This window comes from Pelophylax lessonae, assembly GCF_965119305.1.
Source record: "Pelophylax lessonae genome assembly, chromosome: 1".
Taxonomy (NCBI): Eukaryota; Metazoa; Chordata; class Amphibia; order Anura; family Ranidae; genus Pelophylax; species Pelophylax lessonae.
In genome coordinates, this window is record NC_138768.1 from 771057246 (window position 1) to 771072766 (window position 15521).

Genomic DNA, 15521 nt, shown 5'->3' on the forward strand with positions numbered 1-15521 from the left:
AAGGAATAGCAGTGGTACAAAAAAAGGAATAGCAGTGGTACAAAAAAAAAAAAAAAAAAAAAAAACACTTGTGGGTATAACTAATTGAGGCATGGCAGGGGGTGTATCCAATGCATACATACTTTTGCCAATAGGTGGCCCTCATTCCCATCTCAACATTTAGGGAGGTATGGGAAAAGGACAGGACATTCCTACACAGAAGGACCCAAGGACATTCCTGCACAGTAGGACCCAAAGGATTAAGCTGCCTGCACAACGAGAGACATACTTCACTACAGGTAAGTTAGCTCACTAAAGCTATATATAGATATTTTTTATGGCAAACTTTAGCTTTAAAGAAATTCTGTCACGTTGACCAGTTAGCGCAGTGGTTTCCAAACTGTGGCCCATGGGCTGGATGTGTACCTTTGGATGCTGTTCCTCCCACTGATATGAGGAACTATTCCTCTCACTGACACCAATGAAGAGGCACCATTCCTTTCACTGACACTAGCAGTGAAGCAGTATTACTTACACTTACACCAACAATGAAGCATTATTATATACACAAAAAGCGACTGGCTCAAAATTATAAGTGGTCTCTCTCACCCAGCGCTTATGGTACCATTGTGCAACCAGATACGATAGTAAAAGAGCTGCTGCTATAATACTAAATAATCATATACAGATGTTTCAATTGTCCATATAAAATGTATAAATATTGAATATAACAATGTCCACATTAGCAGCACTGCAAAAAATATTGTTCCTCCACTCAGGCTGAGTGTTTTTTTTAACATGATCTATGTCAGAGTTGTTAGAAAGTTCATAAAGTTCCCAGATGGTGCAAACCACAGTGTGCGATCCTTTAATATTATCCAGTGATTACACACGGACTCCCCTCACCACACTTCATGAGGACTCCCCCTCAAGATAAAGCACTTACCAGAAATCAAAAGGGGAAAAAACCTTTATAAACCACAGGTCAAGCCTAGCTTCCAGCTGATCCCCCTTGCCTCTCCTATCTCTATCCAGACAGCACCAGATCTCTCACCTAAACTCCTCTCCTCTCCAATTGAGCATTTAAATAAAATACAAAAGGCTTATAGCATAATCCAGTTTATTGAACACTCTAAAACCCAAACTCCAAACCCCCAGCATATCCACTTACATTAAATAAACAGTAACAAGCATAGTAACAGATGTAACCATATGGTTAATAGAAGTGCTGATCTCACCGCCGCTGAACCCAGCCATCACTTGGCTCCAGAAAGTCTGTACACCGCTCGCGGGGATTCCCGGAGGCACGTAACCATTGGTTGTCTAGGTAACCACGTGATCACGCACTAACGCGCTTCGTCATCCGTCATTCAGGTCGTATGATTATATCCTTTCTTTTTTCTAGGGACTCTATACCCTCTTCAATATACCTAGGGTTAATGTTCCTTTTGGGGACTATATGCTCTAAATCTCATAACACCAATTGCTTAAACACTTCTACATGCTGGTTAGAAGCGGCGGATTGAATAATGACTGTTTTTAAGATCACTGTCTACTCCTATAGTTACAGCTTTAAAGCGATTCTGTGTGTTAGTTCTGTTAGCAAGGAAATATCTCTTCAAGTTTATTTTCCTCATATACTTATGCACATCAATATAAGTATTAAACTTATTAATAGGTTTTTTTGGCCGCACATTTCAACCCTGTATTAAGAATAATAATCTCCTTATCAGTTAATTCCACCTTGGTTAGATTGTAAATACCTGTCAATCTGTCTCCCTCCTTTTTCTGTTGGATTCTATATCCAGGCCTGCAGCCTCTCTGCCTCCTTCTATTCTGGAATTGGCTGGAGGTGGAGATCTCTCCCAATAAGATGGGTTCCTCCACAGTGGCTCCCCTGGAGGGTACCGGGGGCCACAATCCCACCCCCTCCAAGGTCTGCCGCCCCTGCTTCTCTGATGTCCCCTCTCCCTAAAAAAGGATGTGGGGTTCTTGCATTGTTCTTCTCTGCATAATCATATAGTGGTTGAAAACGATTGGTAACAGCTACTGGATGAAGATTCATCCCCTCATTTACTTCCTGTCTATTTTTTTTATCTTTCTTAGGTGTATGATGATAACCACCTATATTTGTTTGGCCTTGACGAGGAAAACCCCTATGGTTATTCCTCATTTTCCCTTGGTTCAATCCCCTACCCCTATTATTCTGTACCCAAGCCAGGGGTCTAACACTAGGGTATATGTCCCCTTTCCATACCGCCGGAGCAGTATTGGGCACCTGTGGAACAGAAGAGGAAGTCTGTAAACTTCCTAAATTTGTAGCGGATATTGCTGAATTAATTTGCCACAGATAAATGGTGTTCTGCTTGAAATCACTCATATCTCTGAGAATTTTTTTGGGTTTCTTTTTTTTGAGTGTCCTTCTCCACCTTTTCAAAAATTTTCTTAATCTCAGTATTAAATATCAGCACCTGTTGTAAGTCTTTAATTGGATCTAAAAGAACCTGCAGGTCCGCTATCTTTTTCTCCAAAATCAACATTTTTTTTTTGTAGTAGTCGAAATGATAGCTGAATAAAAGATAAGGGGGTGTACGAAATAATACCCCTCTTTAAGACAAGTGTATTGTCGTGATGGAATGCTGCTAGGCATAGGATCGGAACACAGGGGGATCAGCTGTGGCTGAGAAGTAGGGACCCCGTTGATCTATGCAGAGGGGGTTAACAGCCGTGATTCGCAGCATGATAAATATCAGTAGTCGTACCGCGTGACCACGCCCTCAGATGAAGTCGGATGACGAAACGGGTCAGTGAGTGATCACGTGGCTACCTAGACAACTGATGGTTACGTGCCTCCCTGGATCCCCACAAGCGGTGAACAGACGGAGCCAAGTGATGGCTGGGTTCAGCGGCGGTGAGATCCACACTTCTATTAACCATTTGGTTACATCTGTTACTATGCTTGTGATTGTTTATATGATGTAAGCGAGTGTTCAATAAACTGAATTATGCTATCAGCCTTTTGTATTTTATTTAAATGCTCAATTGGAGAGGAGAGGAGTTGAGGTGAGCGATCCGTTGCTGTCCGGGGATGTCCCTGCTCTGTGGAGATCGGAGAGGCAAGGTGGATCAGCTGGAAGCTAGGCTTGACCTGTGGTTTATAAAGGCTTTTTCATCTTTTTCACCTTTTGATTTCTGGTAAGTGCTTTATCTTGAGGGGGAGTCGTCACGAGGTGTGGGGACGGGAGTCCGTGTGTAATCACTGGATGATATTAAAGGATCGCACACTGTGGTTTGCACCATCTGGAAACTTTATGAACTTTCTAACAATTCTGACATAGATCATGTTATAAAAACACCCAGCGTGAGTGGAGGAGCAATGTTTTTTGCAACACTGCTAATGTGGACATTGTTATATTCAATATTTATATATTTTATATGGACAATTGAAACATCTGTATGTAAAATGAAGCATTATTCCTTCCACTTACACAAATGATGGGGCACAATTTCTTCCACTGTCACCAAGAATGGGGCGTAATTTCTCTCACTGATTTAAAAGATTGTGCATTTTTTCCCCTGACAACAGTAATGGGGCACTATTCTTTCCACTGATAACACCAGTGGGGTAGTATTCCCCCCACTAGCACCAACAATGGAGCATTATTCCTTCCACTGACACCAACAATGAAGCATTATTCCTTTTACTTACACAAATGATGGGTCACAATTCCTTCCACTGTCACCAATGATGGGGCATAATTCCTCTCACTGATTTAAAAGATTGTGCATTTTTTTTCCCTTTCCCCCCTCCCCCATTTAGACCCCTTCTGAAAAACACTGGATGTGGTGTATCTCCCTTGGTTTTTTTTTTTTCCCTTTCACTAATAGTTGTAATGTTTTTTCGAGTGATATGTTGATTATAAGACACGGGAAATGTGTGTTGCACTTTTTTTTCTTCCCCCCCCCTTTTTTTTTCACTTTTTTCACATTTTTTACTATTAATGATGATTGCAAATATATAGTTCTTGCCCTATCTCACTTCACGGAATGTTTACGACTGGGGGCTCTGGGGGAATTAATGTAATATGTATTTTGTTTTTGTGGATTTTATGAGATTATATGTGTATGTTGAAAAAATTAATAAAAGATTTAATTAAAAAAAAAAGAGATTGTGCATATTTTTCCACTGACAATGATGGGGCACTATTCTTTCCACTGACACTAACAGTGGGGTATTATTCCTCCCACTGACACCAACAATGGAGCATTATTCCTTTCACTGACACAAGTGATGGAGCACTTTTACTCCCACCAAGATGAACGATTGGGCACTATTCCTTCCACTAATAAAAAAAAAAAAAGGATAATATTCCTCCCACTAGTACCAATGATGTGCCACTATTTCTCCACCTAATAACAATAGACTCTATGTACATTTTTTCCTTCCACTGACGCTGGGGCATTTTCTCCTTCCACTGGCAACAGTCCCCCCCCCCCCCCCCCCCCAAAGCTTGAATGACAATAAACTGGCACATTGCTTAGAAAGTTTGGAGACCCCTGATTTAGAGCTATCCCAACCCTGACTCACTTATACCCACCTTTTCAGAATTGCAGCACTGTCTTAGTCACACCCTCTGAAAATGACCTGACACATCTGGGTATAACGGGGTAAGTGATCTCCTCCCATGAAGCAGTGCTCAGGCCTGAGCAGCCAACCATATGATGGAGGGGGAGATATTATTGACCCTGTGTAAACTCCAACATGTAGCATATACAGTGTATATTACAGCATGGAAAAAGTAACATTGTACTGTTTGGGTTGGCTGGCTTCAATATTTTTAGTCATAGACATTGATGCATATAAACACTGTCTGTCAGATAAAGAAATGTCTAGCCAAAACATTTCTTTTTTTAGCTTTGAATAAGGAGAGGATGATTGGAAGCCCTGTAAGGTTTTTCTGCTATCGGGGGCTCTGTTAGAAAGATTTCCCTCACTTGTCTACAACTGGTGACAAGAGTTGCAGGGAAAATATGTTACTAGGAGACAGAGAAGGAAAATCTCTCTAATGGAGCGCTAGATAGCAGGAAACATGATAAGTCCTTCTCTACTCTATCCAAAATGGAATAAAAATATTTTGCCCCCACCAAAAGCAGAAAAAAAAAATCTAGGTGGTGTTGTCCTTTAAAAATACAACCCAGTCTCCTATGTATCTATGTTAAGGAAACATACCATGGAGAGGGTACCAAATGCATGAATAAACCAACCTGAAGAACACTCAACAGTTATAATTATTAGGCTGTTAGTAATACTGGCATAATACAGAAAAAAAGTCTAGAATTGCTACTCTTACATTAGGAAAGAAAATAGGTATATAAGACATGCAGAACCGCACCTCGAATGTATGATTTTGGTGGTGCTGCACTGTTGTACGCAAAGTGTTCAAGCACAGAAGTGTCCCTGGAAAAGCAGAGCAACACCTGTAGAAATAAATGCGTAACAGAAATAGTTATATTATGAAAGGCAAACTAATTTTTAAACCTAAAAATAAAAAAATGTTATTTCCCCAATGTCAGGAATGACACTAGGCTATCAGCTCTTAACCACTCATGGGAAGTATAAATTAGGGATCCACCGATTATCGGCAAAGCCGATATATCAAGGGCCGATATTGACTTTTGCCAATATATCTGTATCGGCCCCAGAACTATTCGATATTGGGGATATTCCAAATATTGCTCATGAAAGGGTAAAATTATGTCACATAGCATAATTCCATTTACAAATGTTATTGAATATGCCACTCACATATGTACAAATTAAAGATATAAGCAATGTCATGACATCACTTCCGGGTACTGGCGCCAGATTAAAAAAAATGACAGCATTCAAAACAGCCAAACTTGGCGTTTTGAATGCTTTTAAGTGCAGAGGAGGGGTTTGGGGTCTTTTAGACCCCCAGATCCCTCCACAAGAGTATCTGTCAAGAAAAAAAAAAAATTAAATATATGAAAATATCGGCCAATACCGATATGCAATGGCCAAAATATCGGTATCGGCAACGAAAAACCGATATTGGTCGATCACTATTATAAATGATAAAGTTAAAAAATAACCTATAGAATTAACAAAGACAATAATACAGATCAAAATTGTAGAGGGGGGGGGGGGGGGATTTATGAGCGGGTAGCCCTTATAACTAGACAAAAGGAACTGACGACCTAGGGGGTGCTGCTGTTAAAAAAAAGGTGGGATTCCATGTGTAAAACAAAGAGAGGGGAAGGGAGGGAGACAGAGCGACCACTCTGGTGTAGTAAGTTCCAACAAGGTTTAATTAGAAAGTTCAAAATAAATACTCACAAAAGTATAAAAAAACACACATACAGTATTTACACTATATTGTCAAAAGTATTGGAACGCCTGCCTTTACATGCACATGAACTTTAATGGCATCCCAGTCTTGGTCCGTAGGCCCACCCCTTTCAACTCTTCTGGGAAGGCTGTCCACAAGGTTTAGGAGTGTGTTAATGGGAATGTTTGACCATTCTTCCTGAAGCCCATTTGTGAGGTCAGGCACTGATGTTGGACGAGAAAGTCTGGCTCACAGTCTCTGCTCTAATTCTTCTCAAAAGTGTTCTATCCGGTTGAGGTCAGGACTCTGTGCAGGCCATTTAAGTTCACAGGATGCGTTTTGAGGGACCTACCTCTTCCTCAGTCCTGAGCTGAGGAAGGTCCCTCGTAAGGGGTTCTGTGACTCTGGACTGCAGGTGGACATTACCATCCATCGGCCATTGACACGTTTTTTTTTATGCTTTTGTGAGTATTAATTTTGTACTTTTCTTTGTAATTAAAACTTGTTGGAACTTACTTCAATAGAGTGGTTGCACTGTCTCCCTGCCTTCCAAACTAATTTTTAAAAACTGCTATACATGTATGAATCAAAGATCTAGAAAACATTACAAAATGTTTTGGTCTTCCATCTATGGATCCTTCGTTGTCATGCTGTGTGCTGGTGATGTTATGCATTTTTTGTATTCTTCTATGAAGTACACTCAGTGGATGACTACGGGCAGGGGAGCATTTACCCTCTGGCCCAATCCTCATAGGATATGTTGGGCTGATGGCCCTTAGTAGATATACTTCACCATTCAGACATTATTCAGAGTGGGACTCGAAGTCAATAGCTCATGCTGGGTATTAGTTATCTTCAGGCACAAACTTATTTGCTACTCTGAGATGTCATGTGACCAAATGAACTGCAAAGGAACCTGTTGCTTAGGTTGTGAAAAGGTTCGGTAAAATAAACCATGTTCTTTTGAAATCCATACCTTTCCCTTACCCACCAATATCAGCGTCATCGAGGCACACTTTGCATGGTACATTTTCTTAAGGCTGCAGAAATATGTTTTTTAATCATAAAAGAGCATTTGGTTGTAGTGGCTCCTGCCAGGCCAAAGTAGTATATTACTGGTAGCCTCAGACAAATATACTGGTATATGCAACTCATTCAAACACTGACAAGTTGGGGAAACGTGCCCATCAATGGGCACCCTAAATGTGAAGAACAATCATTTCTCTGTGCCAGGCACAAAAAGTCAATAGACATTACTGAGTGTCCCTTTAATCAGATCAGCCACTGCCAGGAAATTTAGAAAAACACCATTATGCAGTCATTAGAGAGACAAGCTCCTAGCTCACAGGTATTTACTGATAAATTAGTCTTGGGCCATACTGGGATTGCTCTATTTGACCTCAAGCTTAGTGTCATTTCATCTGCAGTAATTAAAGTGCAGGCTCTGGAATAAAGTCAATTGAAGTACATTTTCCATAGCTTTGGTCTATAAAAAGACACGGATTTCTGACTTGTTGCTTTGGAGCAATTATTTCCATTACATGAATGCTTCCATTAGTAAACAAAAGAAAAACTCTAAGATTAAACAGCTAGTGCTAGGTTTTCATATGGTGAAATATACAGATGGCTAAACCATCATTTTACTTTCTTCAGAATGCATTGCACAATGACATCAACACACAATTGGGGTAAACTCAGTGCAATCCAATTACTTTTAATCTGATCCTATTTAATCAGTCTAAAATAAGAGTACTTTACATTTTAATATTGCTCTGGGGAAAATACATTTGCTATGTGTGCAGTGTTATTTTGTTTGAAAACATTAAACCAAGAATAATCAGTGATTGTTCTGGACATGGCAAAGATGGTCAAAGGACCAATAAACCTAAATTAGATCATTTCCATACACTGGTTTATGTGAAAGAGCCTCTAATAATGTTCATTGGGAATTTGGGAAATATTTAATAATATGAAGAGATTTTTAAAGTATATTTAAAATGAATATAGTATATTGGGGAGCAGTATTTATACAAATCCAACTTCCTAACCAGTAATCCCCTCCAAGGGAACTTCCAATTGTAATTTTCCATTCTTTTGCCTAATGTGAAAGCTGACAATGTGCTGCTAAAATTAAAGCTGAACGGATATAAAAGAAACATATTATTCCAGCTAGATAATAATTACCACAGAAATAAAATGTATTTTGTAAATGCAACTAGTGTAAGTATCTGAATGTGACTTGGTATTAGCGTCTTGCAATCACCTGTACAGAAGCACTCAAACTGGGAGAAGGAGGGGCAGGGCAGGAAGCCAATCAGTTATGTTGTGTGCAAGTGTGCAGACAAATCATAAATACTCAGAGAAAGCACAGAAAATCAGACAGGTAACCTCATTGGTCTTCTGCTGATCCCTTATTGTTGAGTCAACAGACTGGGGTGGGTTGAGGACACCACTGTATCCCTACCATGCTCTTTAACCAGTTCACGACCGCTCTTTAGCAGGTTTACTGCTACAGGGCAGCCGTTCTGTGCAGAGTCACTTATATATATGTGATTCTGCACTTCCACATAAGGGGTGCGCCACTTTTTCTGTGATTAGTCACAGCAGAAGCCGATCAGCGAGTGCCAGCCAATGGATGATCACTTGCACCCACTGATCATCGAGGAGAGACACAGAACAGAGCTCTGCCTATGTAAACATGGCAGAGCTCTGTCCTATCAGCAGAGATGTGGTAGATTTTGTTTCCCTGCAAAGCATGAAATAAAATCCACCACATCCCTTAGTAACAACACCTCGCAGTACACACAAACACTGGTTAGGCACACATTTAACTCTTCGATCACCCTAGATGTTTAACCCTGTCCAAGCCAATGTCATTATCACAGTGGCAGAGCATATTTTTAGCACTGTATTGGTGTCAATGGTTTCCACAAAGTGTCAAAAGTGTCAGATTGTCCACAGCGATATCACAGTCCCACTATAAGTCATAGATTGCTGCCATTACTAAAAAAATGAATAAAGATTCCAGTATACTGTATATAACATAGTCTATAGATGCTATAACTTTTGCGCAAACCAATCAATATACGCTTATTGGGATTTTGTTTCCAAAAAATATGTAGCAGAGTACATATTGGCCTAAATATTTAAACAAATTTGATTTTTAAAATGTTTTGATTGGATAGGTTTTATAGTAGAAAGTAAAAAATATTATTTTGTTTACAAAATTGTTTGTCTTGTTTTGTTTATAGAGCAAAATTAAAAACCCAGTGGTGATTGAATATCACCAAAAGCAGGATCTACTGTATTTGTGGGCCTGGTCATGAAAAGGGGTAAATCTTCCAGAGGTCAAGTGGTTAACTAAAGGTAGTGTCATCTGTCTGGCTGTGATATGTGACAGGGCTGTGGAAATCTCAGAACTGAACAGATAGAAAAACAAACACTTTGGCAGGTGATAGAGCTTACTTGCATTTCATCTGTGTATCTATGATTTCAAACAGTTAATGAGAGATCATAGTACTCATTCTGTTCTTAAAATGCTACATACTTGAACAGCCACAACATACTTTTGTATTTTGACAGTAATAACACATTTGACAAAGCCGTTTTACCATAGAAAAAATCAAAAATCCAACAGTATTGTTGTTAGGGGTGATGTTATCCCTACAGTGAAAATAAACAGGCAGTATTGCTGGAAGCTGTGGTTTTAATGTGCACACCACACAGGGTCCTCCACTTTGATTAAAGTGTTTGCCAACATCTCATATAAAAAAAAAATCAAGATTACGAGAAGTGATAAATCATCTAGTCAACGGCAATTTTATTTTATGGATCACTAACCCTGTGAGTGACTTCTATATAATTCATCCACCTCTATTTTACTATACATGGCTTACATATGCCATACATCTGCTTCTACTATAAAGAGCTCCGTTCATCCAAGTAGCAAAAGTTGCAGAGGAATCCCTGAAAATCAATCTTTATATTATAAACCAAAAACCTGTCTGCAAAGGGTATATTAAAGGGCAATTGTGCATAATAAATGGCAAAGAGAGAAAGGTGCCTCTAAGTGCAATATTAAAAGGTTTATTATAGAGCACAAGGGGTTAAAAACACTTAGAGGATCATGGTTGCTATGAGACAGCTTATTTAGAGAACGGGTACGATACGTCTCCTTACCCCGCTGATGAAGTCATGCCTATTGACGTAACGCGTACGGGGGGGGGAGGAGTCTGACGTCACCCGCGGCCGCCCGATGTTCTGACTGCTTAACATGCCTGCAATGAGCACTGTGTCAGTGCCATGTCTGCAAGTGGTATTTTTATGCTTTTAACAATAAATGTCAATTGACAGAGAGCATTAGATCTTCTCTATTTTATTTTTTTGGATGATATGTCTGCAATAAGTGTGCCTTGACCTGAGATCTCTTAAGAAGATTGCTGTCTGCAGTGATTACATATGGCTTAGTGACCCCTAGTGGTCGAATGCTGAGGTGAGAGGCTTTAATACCCTTTGGTGAAGGAGTCACTGCTTTAGTGGTGTTTATCACTTACCTTTCCTGCACTGGAGACCTCATATTTTGCTGTGGACTTTATGGACTTTTATATATCATATCATACCTTATTATATGCACATTGTCAATTTTAGCGCTGCACTTTGGTTTATTTTTTTGCTTATATCATAGAAAGGTCCTCACGCAAGTCGCTTGTCCTTCGACTTATCTGCGGGAAAGAGCTGTCCAGCAGCTGTCAGATTCTCAAAAGATGTGGAGTAGCAAGAAGGCGATGAGGCAGTCTGGGTTCAAGAACCACGCTGGAACACACGTGGTCGATGTGGTGTCAGATGAGGGCAGTGGGCGGCAACGTGTTTCAGAGCATGCGCAGCTCCTTTATCAGACCTACACCCATATTCACTAGGTGAACCTATAAGGGGTGAGTGGGAGGAGAAAGGAGAGAAGTAAATGCCCAGCAATTTATTGACTGTGGAGTGGAGATTGTGTTGCTGGGACATGCCAGGAGTGCAGCCTGTTGTGGTCATACACACGTAGATCGTGTCATGCAGATTGAATGGTAAAAAAATTATTAAGAAAAAAAAATTAAGGAAAAAAATTATTAATAACAACATAAAATGGAATACAAATAATATTAACAAAGGAACGTGAATGATACAATGACCTGAGGTCGGAAATAAGTGAATTATAGAATGATAGACAAAGTTCAGAGAGAATCATTTTCTTAAAGGGCCCTGTCAAGAGTGATAGGTTAGAGTCAGTAATGGCTGAGGATGGTGTGTGCTATGCTCTTGAGGTCCATGTGAAGGTCATAATGGAAAAAAGGGGTCCATAAATTGAGATAATAGTGATGGCATGTCCCAGAAGCATGTTTTATGCTCTACAGGGTAATAAATAGTAAGAAGTTGAAAATGTTAATACTGTCGATACAAAAAGACTTGTTCTGTTAGGACTACAGTAGGAACATTTGGGAGTCCGATTGTGTGTAATGGTAGACATGGTTGGATGTATTCAATGCCACTGGCAACTGTGTGAATTCTACCTCGTCTATCATGATTATCTGGATGGCAGATGAAACGGTGTTTCCTGTGAGAGGCAGAGGTGATATTAGTAAAGGGTTTAGTTTATGCATAATGTCATAAAGTGTAGTGTAACAGTTCTATAATATAGTATTTATTTCAAAATCTTCATTGATCCCCCCCCCCACGATTAGAGCACATCTAGGGTATAGACACTGGAATTTCTCTGCTTCGGGGAAACTGGCAGGGATGGATTCAATGACCCACACTTTTAGGATGTTGATGGAATTCTGGTGGCATTCCGCAAAATGTCAGGGGACCCTGTGGTCATATCTGCCACCTCGATAAACCGACGGTGCTCCCCAAAACGCTTGCGTAGGGTGCGTATAGTTCACCCTACGTAATGGGGGCCACATGGGCAAGACAAACAATAGACTACATATTCTGTGGAGCAGGTGTAGAACTCTTGGATTTTGTGTACCTTCCCTTTCACTATGAATTCTTTTTGTCCATGGTGGACAAATCTACAAGTGAGGCAAAAAGGTTTCTGGCACTGATACATCCCAATGATGGAAAATAACTTGGTGATGTGGGATGTGTATTTGGTGGTTTTGAGTTTGCTGGGTGCTATTTTCCCTTTGATATTAGGGGCTTTTCTGTACGAAAATGTGGGATCAGTTGGTATGCTGTCTTTCAGATGAGGGTCCTGCAGGAGTATAGACCAGTGCTTTTGCATTATGTTCAATATTTTTATATTTGTTGTGGAACTGGGTGATGAACCGGATAGCGCAAGATGTGTTGTCATTTCTGTTGGTTGGGGTGTCAGGATTTATGTATGTAGCATATGCTTTTTCAATAAGCAGGGGTGGGCATCCTTTTTGCAGAAATTTTTGTTTGAGGGCTTTGCTCTGGGTTTGGCAATCAGCTTATTTAGTACAGTTGTGTCTGAGGTGGCAAAACTGGCTTTTCAGAATGTTATTCAGTCAACGAGGGTGGTGACAGCTGTTGTAGTGTAAAAAGGAATTACCTACAGTAGGTTTACTGTAGTTTTTGGTGTGGATTTGGTCATTATCGTGGTATAAATCAAGGTCCAGGAATGCTAGGTGTGTGTTGTCATGTACAAAAGTAAAGGCTAGGTCCATGTTCCTATTGTTGTTGCAGCGGGAGACAAAGTTATCTATATGATTAGTGTCTCCGTCCCATATAATTATAACACCATCGATGTAGCGACCATAAAAGATGATGCTAGACATGATGTGGTTGTTAGCCCATATGTATTGTGTCTTCAAAAGGCCCATGGTCAGATTAGCATAAGTGGGAGCAAAATTCGTCCCCATGGCCGTGCTGTGGGTTTGGAAGTAGTGGTTGTCTTTGAACAGAAAGTATTTATGTGTTAGGCAGAACAGTGTGGCATCTAGAATTAATTGGATTTGATTTGGGTGGATAACACCAGATTTAGATCCCACGGAGGAGCCCTATGGCACAATCCCTGGATAAAAGACCGGATTAGGACAGGATAGTACTGTACCCAAACCCTTCCTGCAAAAAGGCCAAAACCCTAGCGATCGAAAACAAGCAAGGGTGCCCCTTCAGCGATTCACACCATGAAATGCACAATTTCCCCATACAATGGTAGATCTTCCTGGAAGTTGACTTCCTAATCTTCAAGAGTGTAGGAATCACACAGTCAGAAAGACCCCCATCTCTCAACACCTGGCTTTTAACAGCCATGCCATTAAAGCCAGTGACCATAAAGCAGGATAAAAGATCAGACCTTGAGACAGAAAATCTTCCCTGAGAGGAAGTCTCCAAGGAGTATCGGCAACCAGCCTTATCAGGTCTGCGTACCAAGACCGGCGAGGCCAGTCTGGAGCCACCAGAATCACCGGAATGCTTTCCACCTCTATCCTGAGCAGAAGCCTCGGCAGGAGTTTCAATGGGGGAAATGCATAAATCAGCTGAAACCGACCCCAAGGAGCCACCAGTGCATCTGTGGCGTCAGCCAGAGGATCTTGAGACCTGGCTACGAATCTCTGCACCTTCTTGTTGAGGCGCGAGGCAAACAGATCAACCTCGGGAGTCCCCTACCGAACACACAGGAGGCGGAACACCTCTGGGTGTAGAGACAACTCCCCTTGATCCAACACCTGACTCCTCAGGTAATCCGCCTGCCAGTTTTCCACACCTGGAATGTGTACAGCAGAGAGGGCTGGAACAAAGCTTTCTGCCCAAGCCAGAATCTCGGCCACCTCTTTGGCCACCAAGACACTCTTGGTACCCCCCTGGTGATTGATGTAAGCCACAGCCGTGGCGTAGTCTGATTGAATTCGAACTGGACAAGCTTGCAGACGAGTCGTCCAATGACTCAGACAAAGCTTTATCGCTCTGAGCTCCAAAACATTTATGAGAAGTTTTGACTCTTCCATCGTCCAGATACCCTGGGCACAGAGCTTCCCCAGCACCCCGCCCCAGCTCAACAGGCTGGCATCCGTGGTTACCACCGTCCAAAACATCAGAAGGAAGGACTTGCCCTGGCACAGTGCTGGAGACTGAAACCACCACAACAGAGCAGATTTTGTGTTTTGGCTTAACTGAATCACAGAATCCAAGGACTTTGGATCCTTGTTCCATTTGACAAGCATCTCCCTTTGCAAAGGCCTTGTATAGAACTGAGCAAACGGACCCGCCTCTAAATTCGATACCATCAGACCCAAGGCTTGCATGCAAACTCGTAGAGAGGACAGATTGTTATCCAACAACAACTGAATCGCCCCCTGCAACTTTTGCAGCTTGTCTGGGGGGAAGAAAAACCCTTGCCAAGACGGAATCCAGAGTCAAGCCCAGATAATCTAGTCTCAGAACCGGAGTCAGCGCGGATTTCTTGAAATTGATGTTCCAACCAAACTCCTGCAGAGTTCTGACCGTGATCGTCAGATCCCCCAACAAGGCTGAATGAGAGTCCGCTCTCAACAGGAGATCGTCTAGGTACCCCAGTACCGTAATTCCCATGCCAGCGCAGCAGTGCTAATACCGGTGCTAGTACCTTGGTAAACACTCTGGGGAGTGGAGGCAAAACCAAAGGGTAACGCCACAAATTGATAATGCTCCTCTGCTACAGCAAAACAAAGATACTGCTGGTGTCCAGCGTAGATAGGGATGTGTAGATATGCGTCCTTGATATCTATGCAGGCTAAGAAATCTCCCTGATGCAAAGACGCTACTACTGTGTGGATATACCCCATCCGAAACCTCTGTACCCGCGGTTCAGGGCCTTGAGATCCAGGATGGGCCGAACCTTGCCTTCTTTTCTGGGCATGGTGAATAGATTTGAATAAAACCCCTGAACACGTTCCTGAGTGGGAACCTGCACAATCAGTCCTTGCGACAGCAAGTCGTGTACTGCCTCTCACAAGTCCCTTAAACGGACTGGGGATAATTGAAGATTGGCTGGGAAGAACCTGTCTGATGGACAAAACCCGAATTCGATCTTGTATCCTAATCGGATCAGTTCGTGAACCCATTTGTCTTGAATCAAGGCGGTCCAGCGTTCCTGAAAGAATCAGACGTTCCACACCCCAGACTCGGGTGAAGGCGCCCCTTCATGCAGCCGAGGACTTGTCTGCAATTTCAGATTGGCCGGACTTAGATTTCCCCGACCATGGC

General features: G+C 41.6%; 1 protein-coding gene across 2 annotated transcripts in view; it reads right to left on the reverse strand.

Annotated features, from left to right (window-relative positions):
• Positions 1 to 15521, reverse strand: part of TBC1D19 (TBC1 domain family member 19) — a 327200-nt gene that overhangs the window by 97208 nt on the left and 214471 nt on the right. For both annotated transcript variants that reach the window (XM_082267943.1, XM_082267942.1), the window contains one exon: positions 5373 to 5457. In XM_082267943.1, the coding sequence (XP_082124069.1) occupies positions 5373 to 5457 (85 nt within the window). The remainder of the gene's footprint in view (positions 1 to 5372; positions 5458 to 15521) is intronic.